The following is a 22,161-nucleotide window of genomic DNA, read 5'->3' as shown; positions in this document are numbered from 1 at the left end:
GACGGCAATAGGTTTACCCTATCATAATATAGTACTTATAAGAATAAGGATGGTGAAAAAGATGGTAGGTACCTATGTTCATTTAAAGAAATAAGTAAGATGAAAATGATGTTATAATATATAAATTGTTTAGAATGCTTTTACATTGAAAGTATTTGATCGTTTGTTCAGAATGTTCCCTGTGGCACAACGGGAGCCACTTGCTCCAAGGCAGTCACGCTGAAGATCGGCAGAGCTCCCGATGAAGAGTTCGTCACACTCAGGAAGGATGAACCGATACCTGATATATCTAAACTCAAGAGGTAAGGAGCATAATCAATTCCTTAAACTATTATTCACTTTCTTATAAAAAAGGTCTATTTTGAGTTTAAGGATGTTCTTATGGCTACACTGGCTAAAGACTTAGGATTCTATACAGCACAGCTAAAGTACTTTGTTTAGCGTTGTTCAATAAGTACACTCACATTGAACCAGACCTTACTTGGAAATAAGTGGCGTGGGATACTAACAGTTCCACTACTAGGCGTATGCTGCATATTTTCATTACTGCAAGACTTTGCAATTTGTCTGTCTTCTATAAAAAATAAAACTATAGCCGAAGGTTTCATTTCTGGATTTGGGCCTTTTCATCATTTTTTACTTACTTCTGTGCAGGATTAAAATGCGTATCGCTGGTGCCTATGTGTTCTTGGACGTGCCCACGTTAGGCGTGAGCCTGCAGTGGGACAGGGGAATGAGGGTCTATGTCAAAGTTGACTCCATCTGGCAAGGCAGGGTGAGTGATTGTTTTGAAGTGGTTTTTATATTTCATTGTGTCTCTTTTAGAGTACTTAAAAGATTATTTTTAATGATCATTTTGAATTGTTATATGAGTTCGATCCTCATAGGAAAAAAAATATTCGAGTGATTCTTAAATTATTGATAAATATAGAAATGTATCTTCGTTTGTCGTATAGCCCAGTTAATTTGTACATTGTATTGTATTGGTACTTTATGATTTACCTACTGTTGAAGTAAATAGGTCTTTATTGTTTTATCTTATTATTGAATGTTATTTTATTTGTTTGTCTTAGGTGAAAGGTCTATGCGGTAACTACAACGGCGACATGCGAGACGATTTCCAGACTCCTTCAGGAGGTGGTATGGCTGAATCCTCACCGCTCATCTTTGCTGACTCATGGAAACTGAAGTCTACTTGTCCTAAACCACAGAAGATTATTGTAAGTGGCTTATGTTTGTAGTCAGCTTTAGTTACTTAGTTGTTAGGTAATAATATCGTGTTTTCATTTAGAGATTTTTACAGATATTGAAAGGTTATGTGAGATTTGATAAACAGGTAGTGGTTTTATTAAAGTTAAAGTTGTTTTGAAGCTGCATAATGAACGTTGATTTAAGATTTTTGTTAGCTATTGTGGTAGCGGTAAAAGTAAGTAAACAAGTAAGGTAAGGTAGTAAGTCAGCTGTTTTATCGATAATTCTATAGACGTTACAAATCAATTACAACGAGTATTACTTCAAATAGACAGTAACACATCCCATAGACGGAATATGCTACCTTGACTATACCAACGTTTATAATGTCACATAGGACCACTGCTCGCAACGTCCGGAGCGTAAAGAATGGGCATCTACAACATGTTCAGCGATGAAGCGCTACCCGTTCACACTATGCCACGCGGAGGTGCCGCCCGCCGGCTACATCGCTCGCTGCACGCGCGACGCGTGCGCGTGCGACGCGGGCGGCGACTGCGCGTGCGCGTGCACGGCGCTGGCCGCGTACGCGCATGCGTGCGCGCACAGGGGAGTCACCTTCAAGTGGCGCACGCAGGAGACGTGCCGTGAGTCCTTTTTCTTATACAAATAATTGAGCGAATTTTTTTCTTTGTAGAGGTATATGTAGCGATATAAAAATGATGTAGAATCACAGAAAAAGAAAAACATTATATTATATATTTGTGTTAAATAAAATTAAACAATTTACTTTTGGATATAAAATGAGAAAAAACTAAAATTTATTTTATTTACGTAAATTTTGCAATGGATCTATCCCTAATTATTTCCGCAATATATTGTAATTTTAAATATTAAGTAACTTGTTTTAATTATCATATTAAATCACAAAATCTAAATTCTCTTTCAAATTCCTTTTTTATTTTTAATCTTTAACCCCACAAATAAACTTTTCTACAAACACTACAAGCAAATAAAAAAACAACAAATATCTAATAAAACCTATTCCACAGCAATGCAATGTGACGAGGAGTGCTCCAACTACGACGCCTGTCTATCCCCCTGCCCGCTGGAAACCTGTGACAATACCCTGGACTACACTGATATGACGGTCAAATGCCAACAGGATACTTGTGTGGAAGGTAAGATTCAACTGGCCCTTGTAGACTGATCACAGAGTCTTAAATCCAATTCCCATATTGAGAACTATTAATCTCTTCTAATTTTTCTAAGAATATTTTCAAAAGCAGCCTGAAATTTGGTAACAGTACGGTATATAGCAACTAGCTCGCTACCTATTGCATGTAACTAATATTGTTAATGGAAAAATATGAGTATATTTTGTTCGGACTCTTTTGACACAAGAGCAGAGAGAGAGAGAGTAAACAGCAACTTAAGTCAGTCCATAAGTTGTCTTATAATAAAACAAAAAAAGAATCTTTCACTAACTACACCTTCGAGTAGAAATTTAATAGGTATTCAATCATTTCTACCATTCTTACTTTTATTAAAAGACACCTAATGAGCATCCTGAGAGCAATTTTGAGTTTATTATTATCTTCTTATAATATTCAAAAAATCGCTTTATACCTTCAGGTTGCAAACCAAAGAAGTCCTGCCCAGAGGGTCAAGTATACAAGAACGGTACACACAAGGAGTGCGTGCCTCGCGCCAAGTGCAAGCCGGTGTGCATGACGCTGGAGGACGGGAGGGAGGTGCAGGAGGGAGAGGTCATTGAGGAGGACGACTGCCATACCTGCAGGTGTTCTAAGAAACATAAAGTGTGTACTGGACAACCGTGCTCTACTGCTGCGGTGAGTATTTACATAATGTTAAATAAAATACAAAATATATATGTGTGTTACTTTGCCTTTGAAATTATTTGGCCTCTTCCGACCCCTATGGAAAAAGGGCATGATTTTATGTGTTTCTTTTTTGATATCGAAACTGAACAGATGTGGATACTGAAGTTCTTTCGACGAATACACATATAGTAGTTGGAGTCACGTGCATAAATAAGTTTAAAATTAAAGTATTTGTGATTTTTCTTTTAATTTTCAAGCCTTACGTTCAGTATAATAAGTCGAAATCAGTGTCTTGGCGTTCAGAACACTTAAAAAAATGCTGGACGCTTTCGCACAAAAATATCAAATTGTTACTTGGATTGACAGTAATAATTTCAAGAAAATTTAAGTACTAGGTTTTCAATATTAATCCCTTTCTTCTTTAAACAGCCGATACTAGCCCAGTCAACAACAGCGAAGCCTAACGACGAGCCACTGAAATGCATGACCGGCTGGAGCAACTGGATCAACAGGGGACCTCCAGAGATTGGCAACAAGGGAGAATCTATCGACAATGAACCACTGCCCAAACCTAATGAACTGGTAAGTGGAAAACGAAGAAAAAAAAAAATTTTCTTGCTGTTTTTTCTGTATATACTGACAAAGTGATTGCTGAGGAAAGCCCCACGATTTAGCATGACTTATAGTTCAGGCAGAATAATAATAGCTGAAACTATATCTAAGAATATGAAGTTAAAGAATCTACTTTTTAGCCATTATTTTGCATCCAAATAGATAAATATTACTATAATTTTAATACTAAAAATATTCTTCATTATTTGTTTTAAGTGGCACAAGTATATGCATATGTCACGCAAACATATGCATGCTTCATTTGAAAATTCTTCTCCATAATGCGTACTATTTCTCCAGCCCATCGGCTCCCCAATGTGCAAGTCAGAAAAGATGACAAAGATCGAGTGCCGTACTGTTGGCGACCACAAGACTCCCAAGGAAACAGGCCTGGACGTGGAGTGTAGCTTGGAGCGAGGACTAGTCTGCAAGGAGGTGGGGAAACAGTGCCTGGACTTCGAGATCAGGGTCTACTGTCAGTGCGAAGGTCAGTCACCAACTTTATCATAATAATGTAATTTTTTTGTCTCACCAACTTTATCATACTTTTTTTTGTCGATATACATATTCGTCTGTATGTGTAGTTGTATGGGGAAAGTATATATAATTTTATGTAAATAGTGTGTACGCACCATGTAATTGTACCTGTAATTTTGGTTTTGGTTTTGACGGTCGAAGTAAAAAAGTTGCAGAAACTTATGATGCAATCCTTAATGAAGGATATAAAACCTATGCCAAACCTGGTCTTTTTATTGGAAATAATTATATTCAAAGAGGAGATGGATTTATCTAAATATCTAAAACCTTAAAACCGTTTTTACAAACACATCTGCTAATATTTATATGTATAGAGCCGACTCCATGCGAGAACTCGGTCCGTCCAAACGAGCCCCACCCGTCTGACTGCACGAAGTTCTACGAGTGTGCTCCCAGCGGCGTGGTGCTGAAGGACTGCGGGCCCGGCACCATGTACAACCCCGTCACCATGGTCTGTGACTGGCCCGCCAGCGTGGCGCTCGTCAGACCTGAGTGTCATGAAGGTAACCTTATTAACTTCCTTAAACCAACGGCCCGGCTCCTACTATCGCTTGGCTTCCACTATCGGCCCGGTTTCCACTATCGACCCGGCTCCCACTATCGGCTGGGCTTCCATTATGGACCCGGCTTCCACTATCGGCACGGCTTCCACTATCGGCCCGGCTTCCACTATCGGCTCGGCTTCCACTATCGGCCCGGCTTCACCTTTCGGCCAGGCTTCCACCATTGGCCCGGCTTCATCGACCAGCCCGGCTTCACTATCGGCATGACAAGACAAAATTCCATGCTAAGGCCTTTACACTTGCCAATGCAGGCTGTGCTAATAATGGGCGCCAAAATGTAGTGTTCCACGTGTATTCTCGCGAAAGGACCTCAAGTCCTTTCTGAAAGCGCATCACATTTTTTTTATTTTCGGCATTAATATTAAGTCGGCTTAGTAAAGAAAAGTAACTCGGAACCAAGACTATAATAATATAACTTCGAAACCTAAACAGGTTTTCAAAACACCGTTTTCTTTCTTGTTGAAAGTTAAAGATTATGTACAGTATAGCTTTGCTAATAAGTCTATCTTGCAGGTACAACGAGGGTTCCTCCTACAGTCTCCAAATGTCCATTCGGTCAGGAGTACTCTGACTGTGCGTTCCCATGCGACCAGACATGTGACTCCTTCAAGAAGACCCTCATGGCTAACGGAAGATGCATCCGAGAGGTGAGATTTTAACTCAACTCAACTCAGCTGAATAATGTTTTTAGTTAAAAAATTAATCAGCAATTAATGAATATTACGAATATTAAGTTTTGTTTTTTGAAATTGACTGCCTCGGTGACGTAGTGGTTAAGGTCACCATGTAGCTACCATTGCGTCGGGAGGTCGTGGGTTCGATTCCCACATTATTTGTGCCATCCACAAACAATCGTTTCGGGTCTGGTTTGTGTTCGTTGTTTGTATGTTTGTAAAAGTCCCGTTCTTTAGTCGTTACGTTTGGAGTCAAAGTTACGTTGTTATTTAAATGCTTCTTTATTTGTACAGAACTGTGTAGAAGGATGCTCGAACACGACATGCGAAGCCGGCTCCTACTGGCGCGATGAACACACCTGCGTGCCCAAGAAGGACTGCACTTGTCTATCTGATAACAAGATCATCAAGGTAAGTCCTACCTTTAGTCAGTTATAAAATAATTTTATAATTACTTTTAACAAACACATAAGAATAAACTCTATATAAGTTCTATATTCTATGGTGAAACGACGTGGATTTATTAATAATATTTCGATCAGGAAAACATAACTTTTGAAATATTTCTTTAATGGTACATGATACTTGGCGGCTAGTAAGTGATTTTCGTTGCTGATTTAAATTTTCCATCTTTAAAGTCCCGTACACATTACTTTTTTGTTCAATCAAATTTTTTGTCGGGTTTTGACATAACTAACATAATACGTTTTTATTTTTAGTTGCGTAATATTTCAAATCCTGAACCACTAATCACTGCAAGAAGCAATAATTTTCCGTTTGTTTCTCACATTTCAGTAAAGCGATACCAACAATAACCAAAGATAGTAATAATTACTTAAAGAAACCTTTGTTCTAACAGCCCGGAGGTGTAGTGATCGACGGATGCATCAAATGCCAGTGCATGAACAACGAGTTCCACTGCGACTCGAGCGACTGCGTGATAGTCAGCACCCCCCCTCAAGGCTCCACGCACCAGCCCATCATACACATCATGCCGTCTCCTAAGACTTCCACCACCACGTCTACCACCACACCAGCACCAACTGAAGCTGTTACTGAACCGACCTTCGAGTGTTCTCCTGATGAGTAAGTGGATTTTTTCTTTAGACGTTAGTAATAGTACAACTGCGATACCGCTCCGGACTACTTAACTTTAATTAACCGTTTTTTTGTCTCACTGCTTATAATTACGTCTCGGGATCGAGTCCGGGGTCGAGCTAAAACAGTCAAAAAGAGATCATCCATTTTGGGCATTTTTTTAAAGTGCCGGCCAACAGAAAATGGCATATATCGATAGAACTAGTCATTGAAAGCGTGGGGGTAGCATTTTGGGGGCGAATAACCTAAAACAAGTTATTTTAATTCTAAATATTGTTACAGCTACGTAAGCCTGGTGAAGACACTACCAGTGCCAGCTTTCACTGCCAGTTCATCTGCTAGCGATCTATACAAGCCGCAGTTCGCCAGACTAGACCAACGACCTACTGATGTCACAGGTAATAATATTAGTCTTTATATACATACAAATAAATATAATTGGACAACTCACACACGGTCCTCTGATTCCAAACTAAGCAGAGGTTGTACTAAGAACAAAATTTATAACGATTTTGATGAAATGTAACATAGAGGTACCTACTTAGTTGAAAACACAGTATCTGATTTAGTCTACTCTTTCCAAAAATCAACCCCCAGTGGGCTAAAATAGGGAAAATATGAACGTCAGCTAATATATTTCGTCAGCTAATATATGTACATATATTTAACTACTTACGAAACCTTATATCATGACGAGATAAATAATCTCGATACCTTATTAGCTGGAAGCTGGAACCCGGGGACAAAAGACCAGAACCAGTATATCCAAGTGACCCTGGAGTCTCCAAGGCCCATCTTCGGCGTGGTGATGCAAGGCAGCCCACTCTTCAGCCAGTACGTCACCAGCTATGAGCTCTTGTATGGAAATGACGAGAAGAATCTGACACCTATCAAGGAAAATGGAAAACCAAAGGTAAGTGACTTTGTAACGTCGCCACTATATTATCTGAAATTAATGAAGGTAGGTAAATTAATAATAAATAAAATTTCTTGACATCTTGGGTGTAGGGGATTTTATTTTTGAAACTTATTATGCGTTGTTTTAAAAGTTTTTGCCAATTTTTGTTCTAATAAGCACAGACAATTTTGCATATCCAGTTAAAACTTACTACCGTGGTTAAATAAAAAAAAATGGCACTGGGCAAGAAACATAATAATATTAAAGGTTTTTGAATATTTCTTCTTTGATGCATAACAAAATGCACCTGTGATTCCAATTTACTCTGTGATTCTTGCTATATATTCTTGTTACTCAAATCATCACTCAACACTCAATAAATTACAAGACAAAATCCTCCAGGTATTCACCGGACCAAAAGACGGGTCGACTCCCAAGAAACAAATGCTGGATCGTCCAGTGGAAGCCAAAGTGGTTCGCATCCGACCTCTAACCTGGCACGAGGAGATAGCCGTAAGGTTTGACCTCATCGGCTGTGAGGAGGGCCTCACCACGGTGGCTTACACCACGGCCCCTGACACCACGTTTGAGAGCACCACAGGGTCTACGAGACCACCGCTGATTGTATTGAGTACTGCTACTCCGCCGCCTGAATGTAATCCTGATAGGTATGTGCAATTTGCTTTACTTTTATAATAGAAATTAAGAAAATAAGATATTTTTTTAAATTTTTTTCAAAAAAATAACTTGTTGTGTTATATTATTATTTGTGGTCGCTAACGGCCCACTATCTGGAACAGAAAATACAGAAGGAATAAAAATTAAGTAATTTCACCGAGTCCCCAACAGTTATTTAAGCGGTATATTATCAAATAGTTTCGAATTTTATACCCGATATTACAGATTGACAAATTATGCCCGCTAGCCAGCCAGCCGCCAGCGCAAAATAACCTTAATATCTTAATATTGGCTAAACAGAGGAGAACTATACCTAACTTATATTAATATATCACCAGCTACGTAGACCTGATGTTCGGAGACCAGCCGTTGCCAGCCTCTGCGTTCAGCGCCAGTTCCTCCGCCAGCCCGTACTTCGGACCACAACACGCTAAGTTGAATGGACACCCGCTTGATGTCACTGGTAAGAATAACACACTCTTTACATTTAATTAAGATTTTTATGATGTTGTACTGTCAATGGAAATATTGACGCTTTTCACAAATAGGAATAGAAGTAGATAATATTATAGCCCATTGTTTGTATGTTTGCAAAAGTCTCCGTGATATGTGCAGTTCTTAGTGCAGAACTTGTCTGAAATCTTAATATCAATTTTATTTAATTTTCAGTAAGTCTTATTGCTTGTGACACTCTCTCTCTCTCTCGCTCTCTCTCTCGTTTCGATTTTTGATTGGGATAAATATTTGAGCCATTGAAACCATGCACTATCACCAAAACACTAGTAAACATGACAAAGTTTTGATCTTCATATAAAATACTATAAAACTCTTTCGTGTCTATACATAGAACAGAAAAATCATAAACTTTTCCAAGATACCACAGTAAACTATCAAACAAAAAATATACTACTTAACACTATTATTTTATGGTAGCCGGCAGTTGGAACCCCAAGACGTCAGACCAGAACCAGTACATCCAGGTGGAGTTCCCCCGCCGGGAGCCGGTGTACGGTGTCGTGATGCAAGGCAGTCCACTCTTCGACCAGTACGTCACCAGCTACCAAGTGCTGTACGGTGATGATGGAGTCTCCTTCTCTACTGTCAATGGACCTGATGGCAAGCCAAAGGTAAGAAGGCACTTGAGAACTTTGAAAATTACGTATTGTAATTTCTCGTACTGGTAATATTTAGGAAGTCATAGCTTTTGAAGTTAGCTGATATTACAGTTGCAATGGGCCTGGCTACTAACCGATTGGTAGTCAGTCAAATCAGTTACTTTTAAAGCTCTTCGTGAAATTTTAGAGACACTTATTAGTATGAAAATTTAGAGATAATGACGTCAGAAGTTTTATATTTTTGTTGTGATGAAATGAGCGAATAATATGTATTGTTGCTACCGTATTATAGTTACAGTTTATAACATTATGAAAGATGCAGCCTAAACCTTTTGTATGTACGCAGAGCAGTAGGTATAGGTACCTAAGTTTTTAATATCAAGTATAGCATAAAATATACTATAACTTAACATACAATATACTATAGCTTTTAATCTCTTATCCAGGTGTTCCGCGGGCCAGTAGACCACAAGACTCCCTCCAAGCAGATGCTGTCGCCGCCCATCGACGCCAAGGTGGTCCGCGTGCAGCCGCTCACGTGGCACGAGGACATCTCCGTGCGGTTCGAGCTCATCGGCTGTCACAACACCACCGAGACTACCACCACTTACTTTACTACTACTGTGAGTACTAAAATTTTACAGGTTCTGCCTTTATACGGTTACCAAATAGAGCAAATTTGCGAAATTGACATCCACAGAGAGGTTTATAAAAATTATTAGTGAGAGTTAACTTTATTACATAGACCCAAAAATCAGCGGCAATTCAGTTTAAGAATTTGCAAGTTATAGTTTTAGGTATTTGTTGGTTATTATTGTGTTAAAAAATATAAAGGATACCATTGACTTTAATAACACATTTTACCAGAACAGAAATCTATTTTATTGCATAATTATCTTTGAAAAACAATAGGAAGAACCTCTACAATGCGACGAGCCACTAGGCTTGGCATCACAACTGCCTATCGAGAGCATCGAAGTGAGCTCCAACAGTGAGGACAGGAAGTACTTCGCGCTGGACGGACCTCGAGGCTGGAGGCCGCTCTACAGCACCCCTGGAGAATGGATCATGGTAAGAGTTTCTTTACACTGCGACATTATGACTACTAGTATTTACATAGCTTAAATGGTAGAAAGTATTAATCTCGCAAAAAAATGCTTAGAGTTTTTTAGACAGTATTTTTTTACGACCAGATTTAAGGTGTTCTTAAATTGTTTTGTCAGTAAATTCTGAGGACTAAAAATTATAAGTTGATAGAAGAAACTTTTTACGCATACTTTGTACAGTATCAGCTGACTGTCCCTCTAGTTTTTAGGCACTACAAATGCACGCGTAGCAACAAGCACGGAATTGTCTCTTGTTGACAAAACTAACATTGACCGAATATTGGATAAATCAAAAAAAAAAATTAACAGCAACACTTTGTCTAGTTTTTTTCTAATAGTTTGACTTCTTCCTCGACTGCATTTAACAATATTATATAGCAGCAATAATATGATTAAAAAAATAAGACAGTAATCTAATACAAATAAATCCAATTTCGCAGTTCAACTTCACCTCACCACGCAACATAACTGGAGTGACAACCAAAGGAGGCGTCAAAGGCTGGGTATCAGCCTACAAGATCCTCTACACCTCAGACCTTACCACCTTCAACCCAGTAGTAGACAGCAGTGGTTCAGACAAGGTGTTCGCTGGCAACTATGATAAAGACACGGCTGTAACGAATGAGTTCCGCCCGCCGATACATGCGCAGTACTTCAAAGTGTTGCCGTTGAAGTGGAAGGATAATATCGAGATGAAAATTGAACCTATTGGATGCTTTGAACCTTACCGTAAGTATATTTTTTTACCTTTTGTAGTCTCACTGTTGGGCAAAAGCTTAAAATTACCAGTCTTGTGTGATATAATATTTTGGGATAAAATGAAATGAAGTAGAGGACTGATACGAACTTTTTTTGCGTGTCATAACTTTCCGAAACAGTTTGCAGTTTGCCGAAACAGTTTCATCGTTTAAAAATACGTGTCATATAACCCGTTTGATAAATAAATTGACAGCAAATATATGAAAACAACTGTCAACATTCTATCTAATAAGTTATCTGATGGATATTTAGAAGTGGTGAAACCGAGCCTTTTGTAATATATTAGCAAACCTTTTAAGTATAGTGGTTACAATTTAGACGTTATGATTAGGATAATCTGACTTGTAAATTCATGCACAGCTTTTGAAGTCAGTTTTAGAAAAGATTTTTGACAACGTTATGAACAAGTCTTTTACACCGCTTCTTTTTCAAAATAATAACTTGCCTTTCTTTCAACAGCCGTAGTAACAACGACTCCAGCTCCTCAAGGCTCGACCCGAGGGTACAGAGAGCCGCTCATCGCGTGCAAGTACTGTCCCGGCGTGCAGGTGACCGAGGCCGGGTGCGTGTGCAGCGCGGACAAGTTCTACGACGGAGAGAACTGCGTCACCCGGGACCAGTGTCCTTGTGTGGAGTCCTTCATGTCGTGAGTACAAACTTACTAAATTACTAATACATCATTCGGGAATAAAATCCAACTAAGTTTTTTGTTGAATAGAATGTCTTTGTATCAAGTCTTTATCATTGCTCCTAGTTTCCTACCCACTCCAAAAACTACCTTGAATACACTTGGAACCAAATTGGAGTGTAGATAAGTTTTGTAACAAAATTTTGAGAGATTTTTCCGCTGCCTTAATATATTAGTCATAACTCGATCACCGTTGAACAAGTTTAAGAGATTTTAATAATTGGTTTATGTGGTCAGAATGTCATTAATTGTCAAGTCACCTAAAACCCTAAATGTGAATTTCCCAGGTACCCAGTAGGATCTACGTTCCGCGGCTCAAACTGTGACGAGTGTGTGTGCAAGTTGGGAGGTATCACTAACTGCAAACCTATGAAGGAGTGCAAGTGTGCGCCGGTGAGTAACTTACATCTAACTTTAAATAAAATAGATAAACAGTGAGCCGTTTTTGAGACAAGTAAGTTTGGTATCTCAAAGGGACGCTAATAATATAAATGAATAGACTAATATACGGTTTATATAACCGTATATTAGTCTATTAACTTAATTTAGCCAATCTTTTTTCTGGGTTCGGGTGTTTGATTTGATTTTATTGAGACAATTCCTAGACTGTGGTTAGTCATTCAATCATTGGATTTCCTGCAAGAAGAAAAGTCCTCAGCGGCTCACAATAATATAATTTAAAAACATCCTAGAATTTTGAACTCTTAACCTTCTACGTCAGAGACAAATTAATATACCACGTGCTAAAATCAACCATTTCTACAGGACCTAGTACCAAAACTATCAAAATCGACCTGCGAATGTACCTGCGAGCCGTGTCCTACCGGCACCAAGATCTGTCCTACGAGTAAAGTCTGCCTAGCGCTGACATCCTGGTGCGATGGGCTGGAGGACTGTCCTGATGATGAGAAGCATTGCACCACGACCTCCACATCCACGACTGAGGCCAGCACTCCTGAGCCGACGGTCACTGAGGCTGAAGTTATTACTTCGGTTGCTCCTACTGCAGCTGCTGTTGTGACTACACCTAAGCGTGAGTATACCCCGAATTTTTAGTTCTAGCTACCTCTTCTTATTGTCTCTTTTGTGGTAAGTTTACCAGTTTAACAGCTTTATGGGAACGTGCCTGATAACCTATCCAATAGGTCAATAGCAAATAACTGTCAAAATCCAACCTTATAAATTAACTGATATTTACGTATTCAGATGTGGTGAATTGTGAGCGTACTGTTTCTTCGAAATTCGTAGGTGTCAGCATTTGACCTAAATTAGTTATTTGAATTTAATATTGGTACAGGTTACTCAGTTTTGAGTTACTACTCTGATACGGTGAATAAAGTTCGTATTTTTTCTAGATATGATGTAATACACCGTCTAATACATTCCTTATCCATTTTATGTCCTTTTATAAACGTTAATATAAACCGACTGTCCTAGTACTCGCATGGAAATATACCCATAGCAAACCTCTAATACATCCACGATTACTACTAATAAAAGATTACTACAAATAAATATCGACTAGGGATCAAATTATCTCATTACACACAACACAATGGGTTAGGTAATAATGCGAAGGATAGGTAATATACAAATTTCAGTAGGTAGGTACACGTTAGTATGTTTTTATAACTTGCACTTTGAAAAGCCTGATGATATAACAGTAATTGGTTTATATTCTAGGACGCAACACACATCGCAAACAGTCTCCGTTTAACAACTTTAGAAACCGTCTCAAACAGTCTAGATTCTATAACAAAAATAAATTTATCGATCACGGTAAGAAATTCACAAGTAACATTGAAATTTATGAAATATTGCCTAACCTATAACTTTTTCTTAACATGTGGCTGGTTAAATTTTTAGGCAACAAAAAGGACGGTCGGGCTAGGTCATCGAAGGTTAAAACAAATCCTAAAAATAATATAAAGCAAAAGTTTCCTAATTCCATCAAACAGTCTGGTTTCCATCGAAAGACTGATATCGTAAACCGCGGTAAGGTGTAAAACAAAAACTATTTTGCTTAGAAATATATCGCTAATACGAAAAAGCAGTTTAGAAGTATACTGAAATGATGTATAATGTTTTAGGGCACCGTTTAGCTGGCAGACCTAGGAACAAAGGAATATTAAAAGGCTCGAACAGGAACACTAAAAACACACCTAAGCCTAGGCCATTGAACACTAACACTAAAAACAAAATTGAACATAACACTCGCGGTAAGGCATTACAATCATTCACTTACAAGACATATTACTGCTAATTAGGTAAAAACTTAGGCCTAACGCGGTGGCCTAGATATGAGGTTACTTTTCACTAACACTCGTAAAGTTTAAAACATATCTAAGTACATTTTTATTAGAAAAACCTTCTAACAGGGTACGCATCTTAGCATAATATTGGAAACAAAATTCGGTATCGTCATAACGCTGTTTATATTTACACAAATAAAGGAATTACTGTACCTAACGAAGTACCATTTCATACCTTATTTCGGACGTTTGTATATCTAATGTTTGAGTACGTAGATTGATTTGCAAATAGATTTTATGTTCGGAAACGTATAATTTCAAAATGTCCCTGTCAAATTCGGTGCCGACCTCATATTGTATTGCGGAGAAAGACATCGGATCTCTTTATCTTTCTTTGTATGAAAAACGTTATCGTTACTTATCCAAAAACCTTCCTAAGCTTGTAATGGTTTCTAATTTGATAAATCTGTAGTTGAACTTAACATTTTTAATAGCGTCCCTTGCAACTGTTTTGGGATTGGTTGTACCTACTTTATAACCTTTGAATTCACGTTTGTAAAAGTCAACGCGAGACATGACTATTTATTATTTATAGAACTCCTCTATTCTGGAAATAAAAACTTGACATGCCTTTTCTAGTAACCTTAATGCAAGAATTAACTAACAGAAATCCTAAACTAACATCATATTTTTCTCCTCAGCGGTCATCTGCCCGAAGGTGGAATGTCCTCCCGGCTACACTGTCGTGTACACCGCTAACAGGCCGACCAACGGCCGCTCTACATACGGCTCCTCCATCTCTGACCTCCCGCCGCCGAGACCTCGCAACTCCTACCAGAGGTTCCATAGAGGATACTCTAAGGGAGGGTATTCTAAGGGAGGGTACTCTAAAGGCGGTTACTCGAAGGGAGGATACTCCAAGGGTGGATATTCTAAAGGAGGATATGGTAAGTTTGAGTAATTACGCTTTTTTTCTTAACTTTGTCCTTAAATATAACGTTAATTTTGGCTGTGAATCGACTTTTATTAGGTATCATTTTGACCTAAAAAAAAAATTATTTGATTTTTGAAAGGAGATTATTATGAACAATGGAATCCTCCTTACCGACTTAGCTTAAGGTAGGGAAAATTCGATTTATATCAGCTTGACAAAAATAATATGACCCATGCATTCCGAATGATATGCCATTCACGCACGTCATACCGCCAAAAGATTGTCTTCGGTGTGTAAAATTGTCATTCCAGAAGTTAACTTTGGCTGCTAGGATCTCATAACAGAAAAATCAGAAACATAACAAAATCTAAAATTAAACCAAGATTATAGACTGCTATTGATTAATTTATTCCCTTCTAGGCCTGCCACCAGCACCTCGTCCGAACCAGGCCTTCTCCCTCGACAAGCCAGAAGTGAGCACGCAAGCGAAGGCTCCCGTGCAGGAGTGCGCGCAGTTCAAGTGCATCCCCAAGCTGCCCAAGCCTGACAGTGGCCTGCCACCGCCGGTCTGCTCCGTGGTCACCTGCCCGCCGGGATATACCTTGAAGCTAGATACTGCGGCTTCTATGCATTCCAGATGTCCATTGTAAGTATGCCTAAGCTTTTTGCTGCTTCTGTAGCGCAGTGGTTAAGGTCACCACGCCGCTACGATTGCGTCGGGAGCTCGTGGGTTTGATTACCAATCGAATTAGTTCGGAATAAGTCGTGGGAACAATTATTTGTGCGATCCACAAATAGTAGTTTCGGGTCAGGCTGTGCTGTGTGTCCGTTGTTTGTATGTTTGTAAAAGTTTTCGCGACACAAGAGTAAAAAACAGAGCGGGTGCTGTCTTTTTAAAAAAAAAAAACTAACAATCCATAACTAATAACTATCCGGTACATTTTCGCATCTCTTATTTCTCCAGTATTTCTCCTAGTTAGTATAGTAAGTCATAAAGGTTTATTCTGCTCCAGGTACGAATGTGTCCCGCCGCCAGAGCGCCAGGTGTTCTGCAACGTGACTGGCCGTACATACAACACCTTCGATGGAGCTGAGTACAAATACGACGCCTGCTTCCACATACTGGCAAGAGAGAACAGATTCGATGCCTGGTTTATACTTAGTAAGAAGGACTCACTTATTACGAGCTAATTTTTAATTTTCTTTTATGACCTTTGAGTACATGGATGTACCGAAGTAAAAGATTAACTTTCGTTTTGTTAGGCAGATAACAAATATAAACAGCATTTCTGTGAAATTCATTTCATATTATGAATTTCTTAAGATTTATAATTTAAGGATGTAGACCTCTGCCTTGGACAGCACCTAAAAGCCTGTAGTGTAGTAACCTGTGCCTGACCTCTCACTGTTGAGCTAGGTTACCATTCCTTTGAGCTATGTGTGATAAAAACTTCTGTATTATGCATTCACTTGGTCACTAGAAATAAACTCCTGCATATTTGGCAGTTTTCAGTAACATTTACCATCCTAGTCGAAGACAATTTTTTTCACCTAATATTTATCACTTATCCTTTTTTCAGTCCGCAAGAAATGCCGAGTAGACGGCTGCCGCAACGAGCTCATAGTCTTCCAGGACAATCAAATGATAATCGTTAAACCTAACATGATGATAGAATACGACAACTACGAGTATACCGTGGAACAGACCAGCAAGATCTGCTTCCAGAAGAACAGCTTCGATGTGGACAGACTCGGCAACGGCATCTCTATACAGTCTAGGAAGTATAACTTCACTGTACTGTATAGTTCGGAGGGAGATATTAAGATTGGAGTAAGTATTTCTGGCTTATTTTGCGTTTATTAACTTTTGTAAGGGATCGGATTATGTTTTGGGATACTTTTGTTTTAAATAGTTAGCACATATTTCTATTTATCGATAGTTTTTAATTTTAGCTTTAAATGTTAAATAAGCACATTTTTTTGTATTCTTATGCCACGGAATGCAATATTAAAAGTACGTCTTTTATAGCCAAAAGATTATTTTTTTAGAGAATTTACCGATGAACTTAGGGATTAGTAACGTCATTTAGCTCAGTGGCATATTTTCGTATTTCCTTTTAGGGTGCGGTATGTTAGAAACTGACTTATAACATTTGTTTTTAAACATATTTGTTAAAAAAAATATTAAAATTGTTTTGTTATCGTGTTGTATAACGTTATATAACTGCTGTATGCTCCCCACCTTACGCGAACCAGAGTGTGTTAATCTTCCGGAATTTATCCTAAAACTAGCTAGTATATAAAATTTTGTTGACCAATATAGAAAAAAAATTAACGCATTTAATATTGCAATTCTTTCCTCTAGGTGTACAAAAACTACATGGGTTCAGTAGACGGTCTGTGCGGTGCCTTCGACGGCAACCCTCTAAACGACCGTCGTTTACCGAACGGTAAGCTTACCGCCAGTATCGACGAGTTCGGCCGCTCGTGGGCTAAGCCCGACCTGCCGCCCAACGCCTGCCAGACCAAGGTCATACCGGATGAGAAGCAGAGGCGAGCCTGGGAACTGTGCGATGTTATTACGTGAGTGGAAATTTATCATTCTTGCACTTTACTTTTTTCTTTCTAACCTGTGATAAGTTCAATTTATTACAGGATACATACATACTATGAATCCTGTAATAAATTGAACTTGTACTCCTGAAATTTTTAGGCTACTACCTGACCCGGCAAACGTTATTTTGTATATGTTTTTTTCATATGTTATGGATGGGCAACCCTTATTACTTAGGGGTATGAAAAATAGATGTTGGCCGATTCTCAGACCTACTCAATGTGCTTACAAATTTCATGAGAATCGGTCAAGCCGGAGACGTACGGGAACGAACATTGTGACACGAGAATTTCACATATAAGAAGATAAAATTCCTATAGACTTATTAATTATTAACTTTATTAAGAGGAGCTCGTGGCTTAGTTTACAACAGCCGCACGGATCGATCTCTGAGGTTAAGCTACGCTTGCCGAGGTTGTTCCGTGGATGGGTGACCATCTTATACATATCGAGTTCCTCCGTGTTTCGGAAGGCACGTTAAATTGTGGGTCCCGGCTGTCATTTTCGAAGATCTTTGACAGTCGTTAACAGTGTCAGAAGCTTGAAAGTCTGACAACCAGTCTTACCGAAGGGTATCGTGTTAATACCCAAGTAACTGGGTTGTGGAGGTCAGATAGGCAGTCGCTCCATGTAAAACACTGGTATCCAGCTGCATCCGGTGAGACTGGAAGCCGATTCCAACATAGTTTGGAACAAAGGCTAAGCGAATATATATATATATATATACTTATTAACGGTCTCACCAGTAAAATACACAAATTATACATTTTAGTTCTTTTTGCAGCATGGGTTATTTATTTACAAATAATAATTTAAAAAAAAAATTAACAGGAAAGAGCCCCTATCCCGTTGCGGCAAGGTCTTAAACCTGAACAAATGGCGCTCTATCTGCCTGGAGAAGATGTGCGAGTGTACGGAGCAGGTGGTGAACGGCACTCATCGTACTGAGGAAGAGTGCAGGTGCTTACTGCTGGAACAGCTGGTAGGAGAGTGCCTCGCTGCTGACAAGGACCTGGACGTATCGCCTTGGAGGATCATGATGGATTGCCGTGAGTTACATATTGAACCTTCTTTCATGTAGTTATTACGGTTTAATTTATTACTGTTATATGATAAGAAGGAATAAAAGAGTGAGCAGTGATAGTCGAGTGGTATAAGTTGATACCTCCCACGTAAGTGGTCGACCGGTCGAATCCGAGGCAGCACTTTTAGAAGTTATGTGTCTATTAGTGATAATTATCGCTTGTTCCAATGGTGAAGGAAAACATCGTGATGCAACCTTGCATGTTTAGGAGTTCTTTATATCAGTTCTTGAAGGTATGAAACCCGCATTGGGACAGATCAGCACTAAGCTATTAATTAGTTAAAGTTATAATTAATGACTGAGCTTGATATTATGTAGGTAAAATTTATTTTGATTTTCTAGACACAACTGGTTTTTTTCTTATTAAGCTAATGAAATTTCGGATAACATTATCAGTAATGTTTTTATACTTAATTTTGTTAAGTGTATTTTTATCTACATTCATATAATATCTAAAACTCCTATTTTTACCAAAATACGATCGAAAACTTTTAAATTATGTATAACAGTTATCTATTGACCTTGCTATAAATTAAAAGCCTAATTTTATTACTTTCCCCCCTAGCGGCGGACTGCCCCCCTCCCCTTGTCCACTACGACTGCTACCGCAAGCGCTGCGAGCCGACGTGCTCCGTGTACGGCGCAGTCACACACGCGTGCCCCGTGGAGGACGGACAGTGCTTCCCCGGCTGCTACTGTCCCGAGGGCAAGCTGCGGAAGGGAGACCAGTGTGTTGTGCCTGCCGACTGTCTGGACTGTAAGTTTATTAATAACAGTAGCCCTACCATGAGTTGTCGTAGTTAAAAACTAGAGTAGTTAACGTGAGAACGCAACTACAACAGTGGGCTCAAATAGGGAAAGAATGAACGACAAAGCCAATCTACATTCACTGTTGTTTAATTTAACTACACGTTATTAAATATGGCGACCCATGGTAGCAATTTTGGTACCTTAACTATCCGCTAGAGGCGCTGTTCGAGTTTTACGAGAACTACAGTGTCTCCGGGAGACTATAGTTACCAACTCATGGTAGCGCTACAGGTCGTGTCGTTATCCGTCCCACCAGACTATGAGAGTCATGGAATAGAGAGTGTACCTGTGTATTGTGCACACACTTGGACACTACAAACAAAGTCCTGCACAGATGGCCAGTTTCAATGAAACTGATCGCCGTAGCCGGTTATCGGCTAGGAGGACATTTTATTAATAACAGGTTCACTGTTCTACAGTGAAATGGAAAAATTACCAAAACACCGATCTTCAGAGTAACTTTGACTATGACGTGGTCAAATTGGTAGAGTTTGTAACTAATGTTCGCCATATAAACGGGTCAGAAATATAGGATAGTTGACTACCAGTCAAATTAACTCTTTATAAAATATGCTACAAACACATTTTTGTTTAAAATACAACATAAAGACGTCACAATCTCGTATTTTCGATGGCATTTGAGTACTTAATATAATGTTTCGGGCTGTAATGATTGTATTTTGAACATTATCTATGAATAAAATATACATATCGTAAGCATTTTAGATAAACCTTATGCCTGTAATTTAATAAATTCTAAAATTTTTACTAGTCAGAGACTTTCTTTAGCAAGTAAAAAAGGTCCTTATAAGAAAGAAAATACATTCTATCCGAAATGTTTCTATTAATTACTGACTGTATTTCTTCAATTTAATAGGTAGCTGCAACGGCGTAGGAACTCCAGCTAAATACGTGACGTTTGAAGGCGACGACCTTCCATTCCTCGGCAACTGTACCTACTTGGCGTCAAGGGACCGCAACGCGACTGGTCACCACAAATACGAGGTGTACTCTACTAACGGACCGTGTGAAGACAATGAGGCTGTCGTCTGCACCAAGATCGTACATCTAGTTTATGAGAAGAACGTCATACATATTACTAAGGATGAAAATCAGAGGGTAGGTACTTTAGAGCAAATTGCTGTGTATAGTTAGCCTTCTATGGCCTTAGGCCTTCTATGGCCTTTAGGAAACCGGTAACTGGTCCCAACTGACCTTAAAAGTCGACTTGCCATCACAAATACGAGGTGGACTCCACCAACGGAGAGCAAATTGCTATGTGTAGTTGGTCTTCTCTGGCCTTAGGCCCTCTATGGCCTTTAGGAAACCGGTAACTGGTCCCATGAGACCTTAAAAGTCGACTAGCCTTCACAAATACGAGGTGTACTCCACCAACGGACACTGTGACAACAATGAGGCTGTCGTCTGCACCAAGATCGTACATCTAGTTTATGAGAAGAACGTTATACATATTACTAAGGATGAGTATCAGAGGGTATGTTTATTGAAACAAATTTTCAGTTTCTTTAACTTTGTATGGTCTTTCTGATCTCGGTAACAAAACTGGCCGCAAGAGTCGACAAACTATCATAAATCAAGGTGTAGTTTAACAGTGTACCCTGTGAGGACAATGAGGTGTTCGTACGTTATGAGAAAGGTTATTAAGATTAGAGGAGGTATGTAGGTAAACCACTAAAGGTGTACGTTTTTTAAGGACTATCGAAGATTGTGTGGCTTTTATATAGGAAACCGAATAATTTACATTAATACACGAACGCGCTGCCTAGAACTCAACATTTACAACACAGTGCTAATTTCTAAAATAAGACTTTCTTGTGATGCGAGGGACCAGGGATAAGTTGTTAAAGGTATTTGCAAATTAAATCGATACGTTGTTTAGTAACTGTTCTTTTTGCAGTTGATCACATCGCTCGGTGAAGAAGCTATCTTCAAGTTCCCATACAAGAAGGACTGGATCACCATCAGCCAAGTGAACGGACAAGACATCTCTATTGTACTACCTGATATACATGTTGAGGTACAAAATTAAATACTGCTCTAAATAATTTAATTAACTAAAAAGGTATACACTAAGTTAAAAGTAGATAGAGTTTAAAATTAGGAGCCGCATGCTACTCTACATCAATTAAAACATGGTTTCCATTAGAATAAAGAAAGGAATGATGTTATATTGTCATATATGTATAAATTAGCACTTTTCTTTTCTTAGCTGTTATAAAATATGACTTTAGCTAGCCTTATTACAGATTTTCTTGAAGTCTTATTGTAAACATATACCTGTTTCATTAAATTTAGCAGAATTTTCCATTAATAGCGAAGCCTTGGGATTAGTTAAAAAATATCGTGACAAAGAATTTAATTTCAGTATTTCTTGTTAAAATGTTTGTCTGTATCCAAACAGCTAACGGTGCTACAATCTAAGATGGAGTTCACAGTGCGAGTGCCTTCATACTTGTACGCTAATCAGACGGAAGGTCTGTGCGGTGTGTGCGCTAACTACATCAACACGCTCATCACTAGCAATGGAACTGCTACCGATGACTTTGAAGAGGTATGTATAACACTTACTTACATATATCAAAACTAGGAATATTTTTGCACGGTTTACAGGTTGCAGTGAATGGCAATGCAAGTTTTTCAGTGCTGATGTATTACATTATTAGAAGGTCTCAGATGTTGGATA

General features: G+C 38.8%; 1 protein-coding gene across 2 annotated transcripts in view; it reads left to right on the top strand.

Moving 5' to 3' along the window:
* The window catches only part of Hml (hemolectin), a 62,350-nt gene that overhangs the window by 27,034 nt on the left and 13,155 nt on the right, over positions 1–22,161 (top strand). The window contains exons 26-61 of one of the 2 annotated variants that reach the window (XM_076113849.1): positions 172–302; positions 655–775; positions 1,074–1,220; positions 1,589–1,838; positions 2,244–2,372; positions 2,827–3,044; positions 3,465–3,617; positions 3,948–4,134; positions 4,499–4,687; positions 5,261–5,394; positions 5,716–5,832; positions 6,281–6,507; positions 6,802–6,917; positions 7,242–7,432; positions 7,820–8,085; positions 8,434–8,558; positions 9,029–9,222; positions 9,657–9,833; positions 10,123–10,281; positions 10,757–11,045; positions 11,535–11,721; positions 12,051–12,156; positions 12,529–12,796; positions 13,447–13,542; positions 13,630–13,758; positions 13,854–13,982; positions 14,717–14,962; positions 15,370–15,595; positions 15,963–16,111; positions 16,530–16,780; positions 17,315–17,532; positions 18,395–18,612; positions 19,213–19,404; positions 20,335–20,576; positions 21,376–21,495; positions 21,880–22,029. In XM_076113849.1, coding sequence (XP_075969964.1) covers positions 172–302; positions 655–775; positions 1,074–1,220; positions 1,589–1,838; positions 2,244–2,372; positions 2,827–3,044; positions 3,465–3,617; positions 3,948–4,134; positions 4,499–4,687; positions 5,261–5,394; positions 5,716–5,832; positions 6,281–6,507; positions 6,802–6,917; positions 7,242–7,432; positions 7,820–8,085; positions 8,434–8,558; positions 9,029–9,222; positions 9,657–9,833; positions 10,123–10,281; positions 10,757–11,045; positions 11,535–11,721; positions 12,051–12,156; positions 12,529–12,796; positions 13,447–13,542; positions 13,630–13,758; positions 13,854–13,982; positions 14,717–14,962; positions 15,370–15,595; positions 15,963–16,111; positions 16,530–16,780; positions 17,315–17,532; positions 18,395–18,612; positions 19,213–19,404; positions 20,335–20,576; positions 21,376–21,495; positions 21,880–22,029 — 6,447 coding nt within the window. The remainder of the gene's footprint in view (positions 1–171; positions 303–654; positions 776–1,073; positions 1,221–1,588; positions 1,839–2,243; positions 2,373–2,826; positions 3,045–3,464; positions 3,618–3,947; positions 4,135–4,498; positions 4,688–5,260; positions 5,395–5,715; positions 5,833–6,280; positions 6,508–6,801; positions 6,918–7,241; positions 7,433–7,819; positions 8,086–8,433; positions 8,559–9,028; positions 9,223–9,656; positions 9,834–10,122; positions 10,282–10,756; positions 11,046–11,534; positions 11,722–12,050; positions 12,157–12,528; positions 12,797–13,446; positions 13,543–13,629; positions 13,759–13,853; positions 13,983–14,716; positions 14,963–15,369; positions 15,596–15,962; positions 16,112–16,529; positions 16,781–17,314; positions 17,533–18,394; positions 18,613–19,212; positions 19,405–20,334; positions 20,577–21,375; positions 21,496–21,879; positions 22,030–22,161) is intronic. The other variant, XM_076113850.1, reaches the window with a different exon arrangement.

Source organism: Anticarsia gemmatalis, chromosome 4 (assembly GCF_050436995.1).
Source record: "Anticarsia gemmatalis isolate Benzon Research Colony breed Stoneville strain chromosome 4, ilAntGemm2 primary, whole genome shotgun sequence".
In the NCBI taxonomy this organism is placed as follows: Eukaryota; Metazoa; Arthropoda; class Insecta; order Lepidoptera; family Erebidae; genus Anticarsia; species Anticarsia gemmatalis.
The sequence above is the reverse complement of the archived record's forward strand: the minus strand, read 5'-3'. Positions and strand labels throughout refer to the sequence as shown.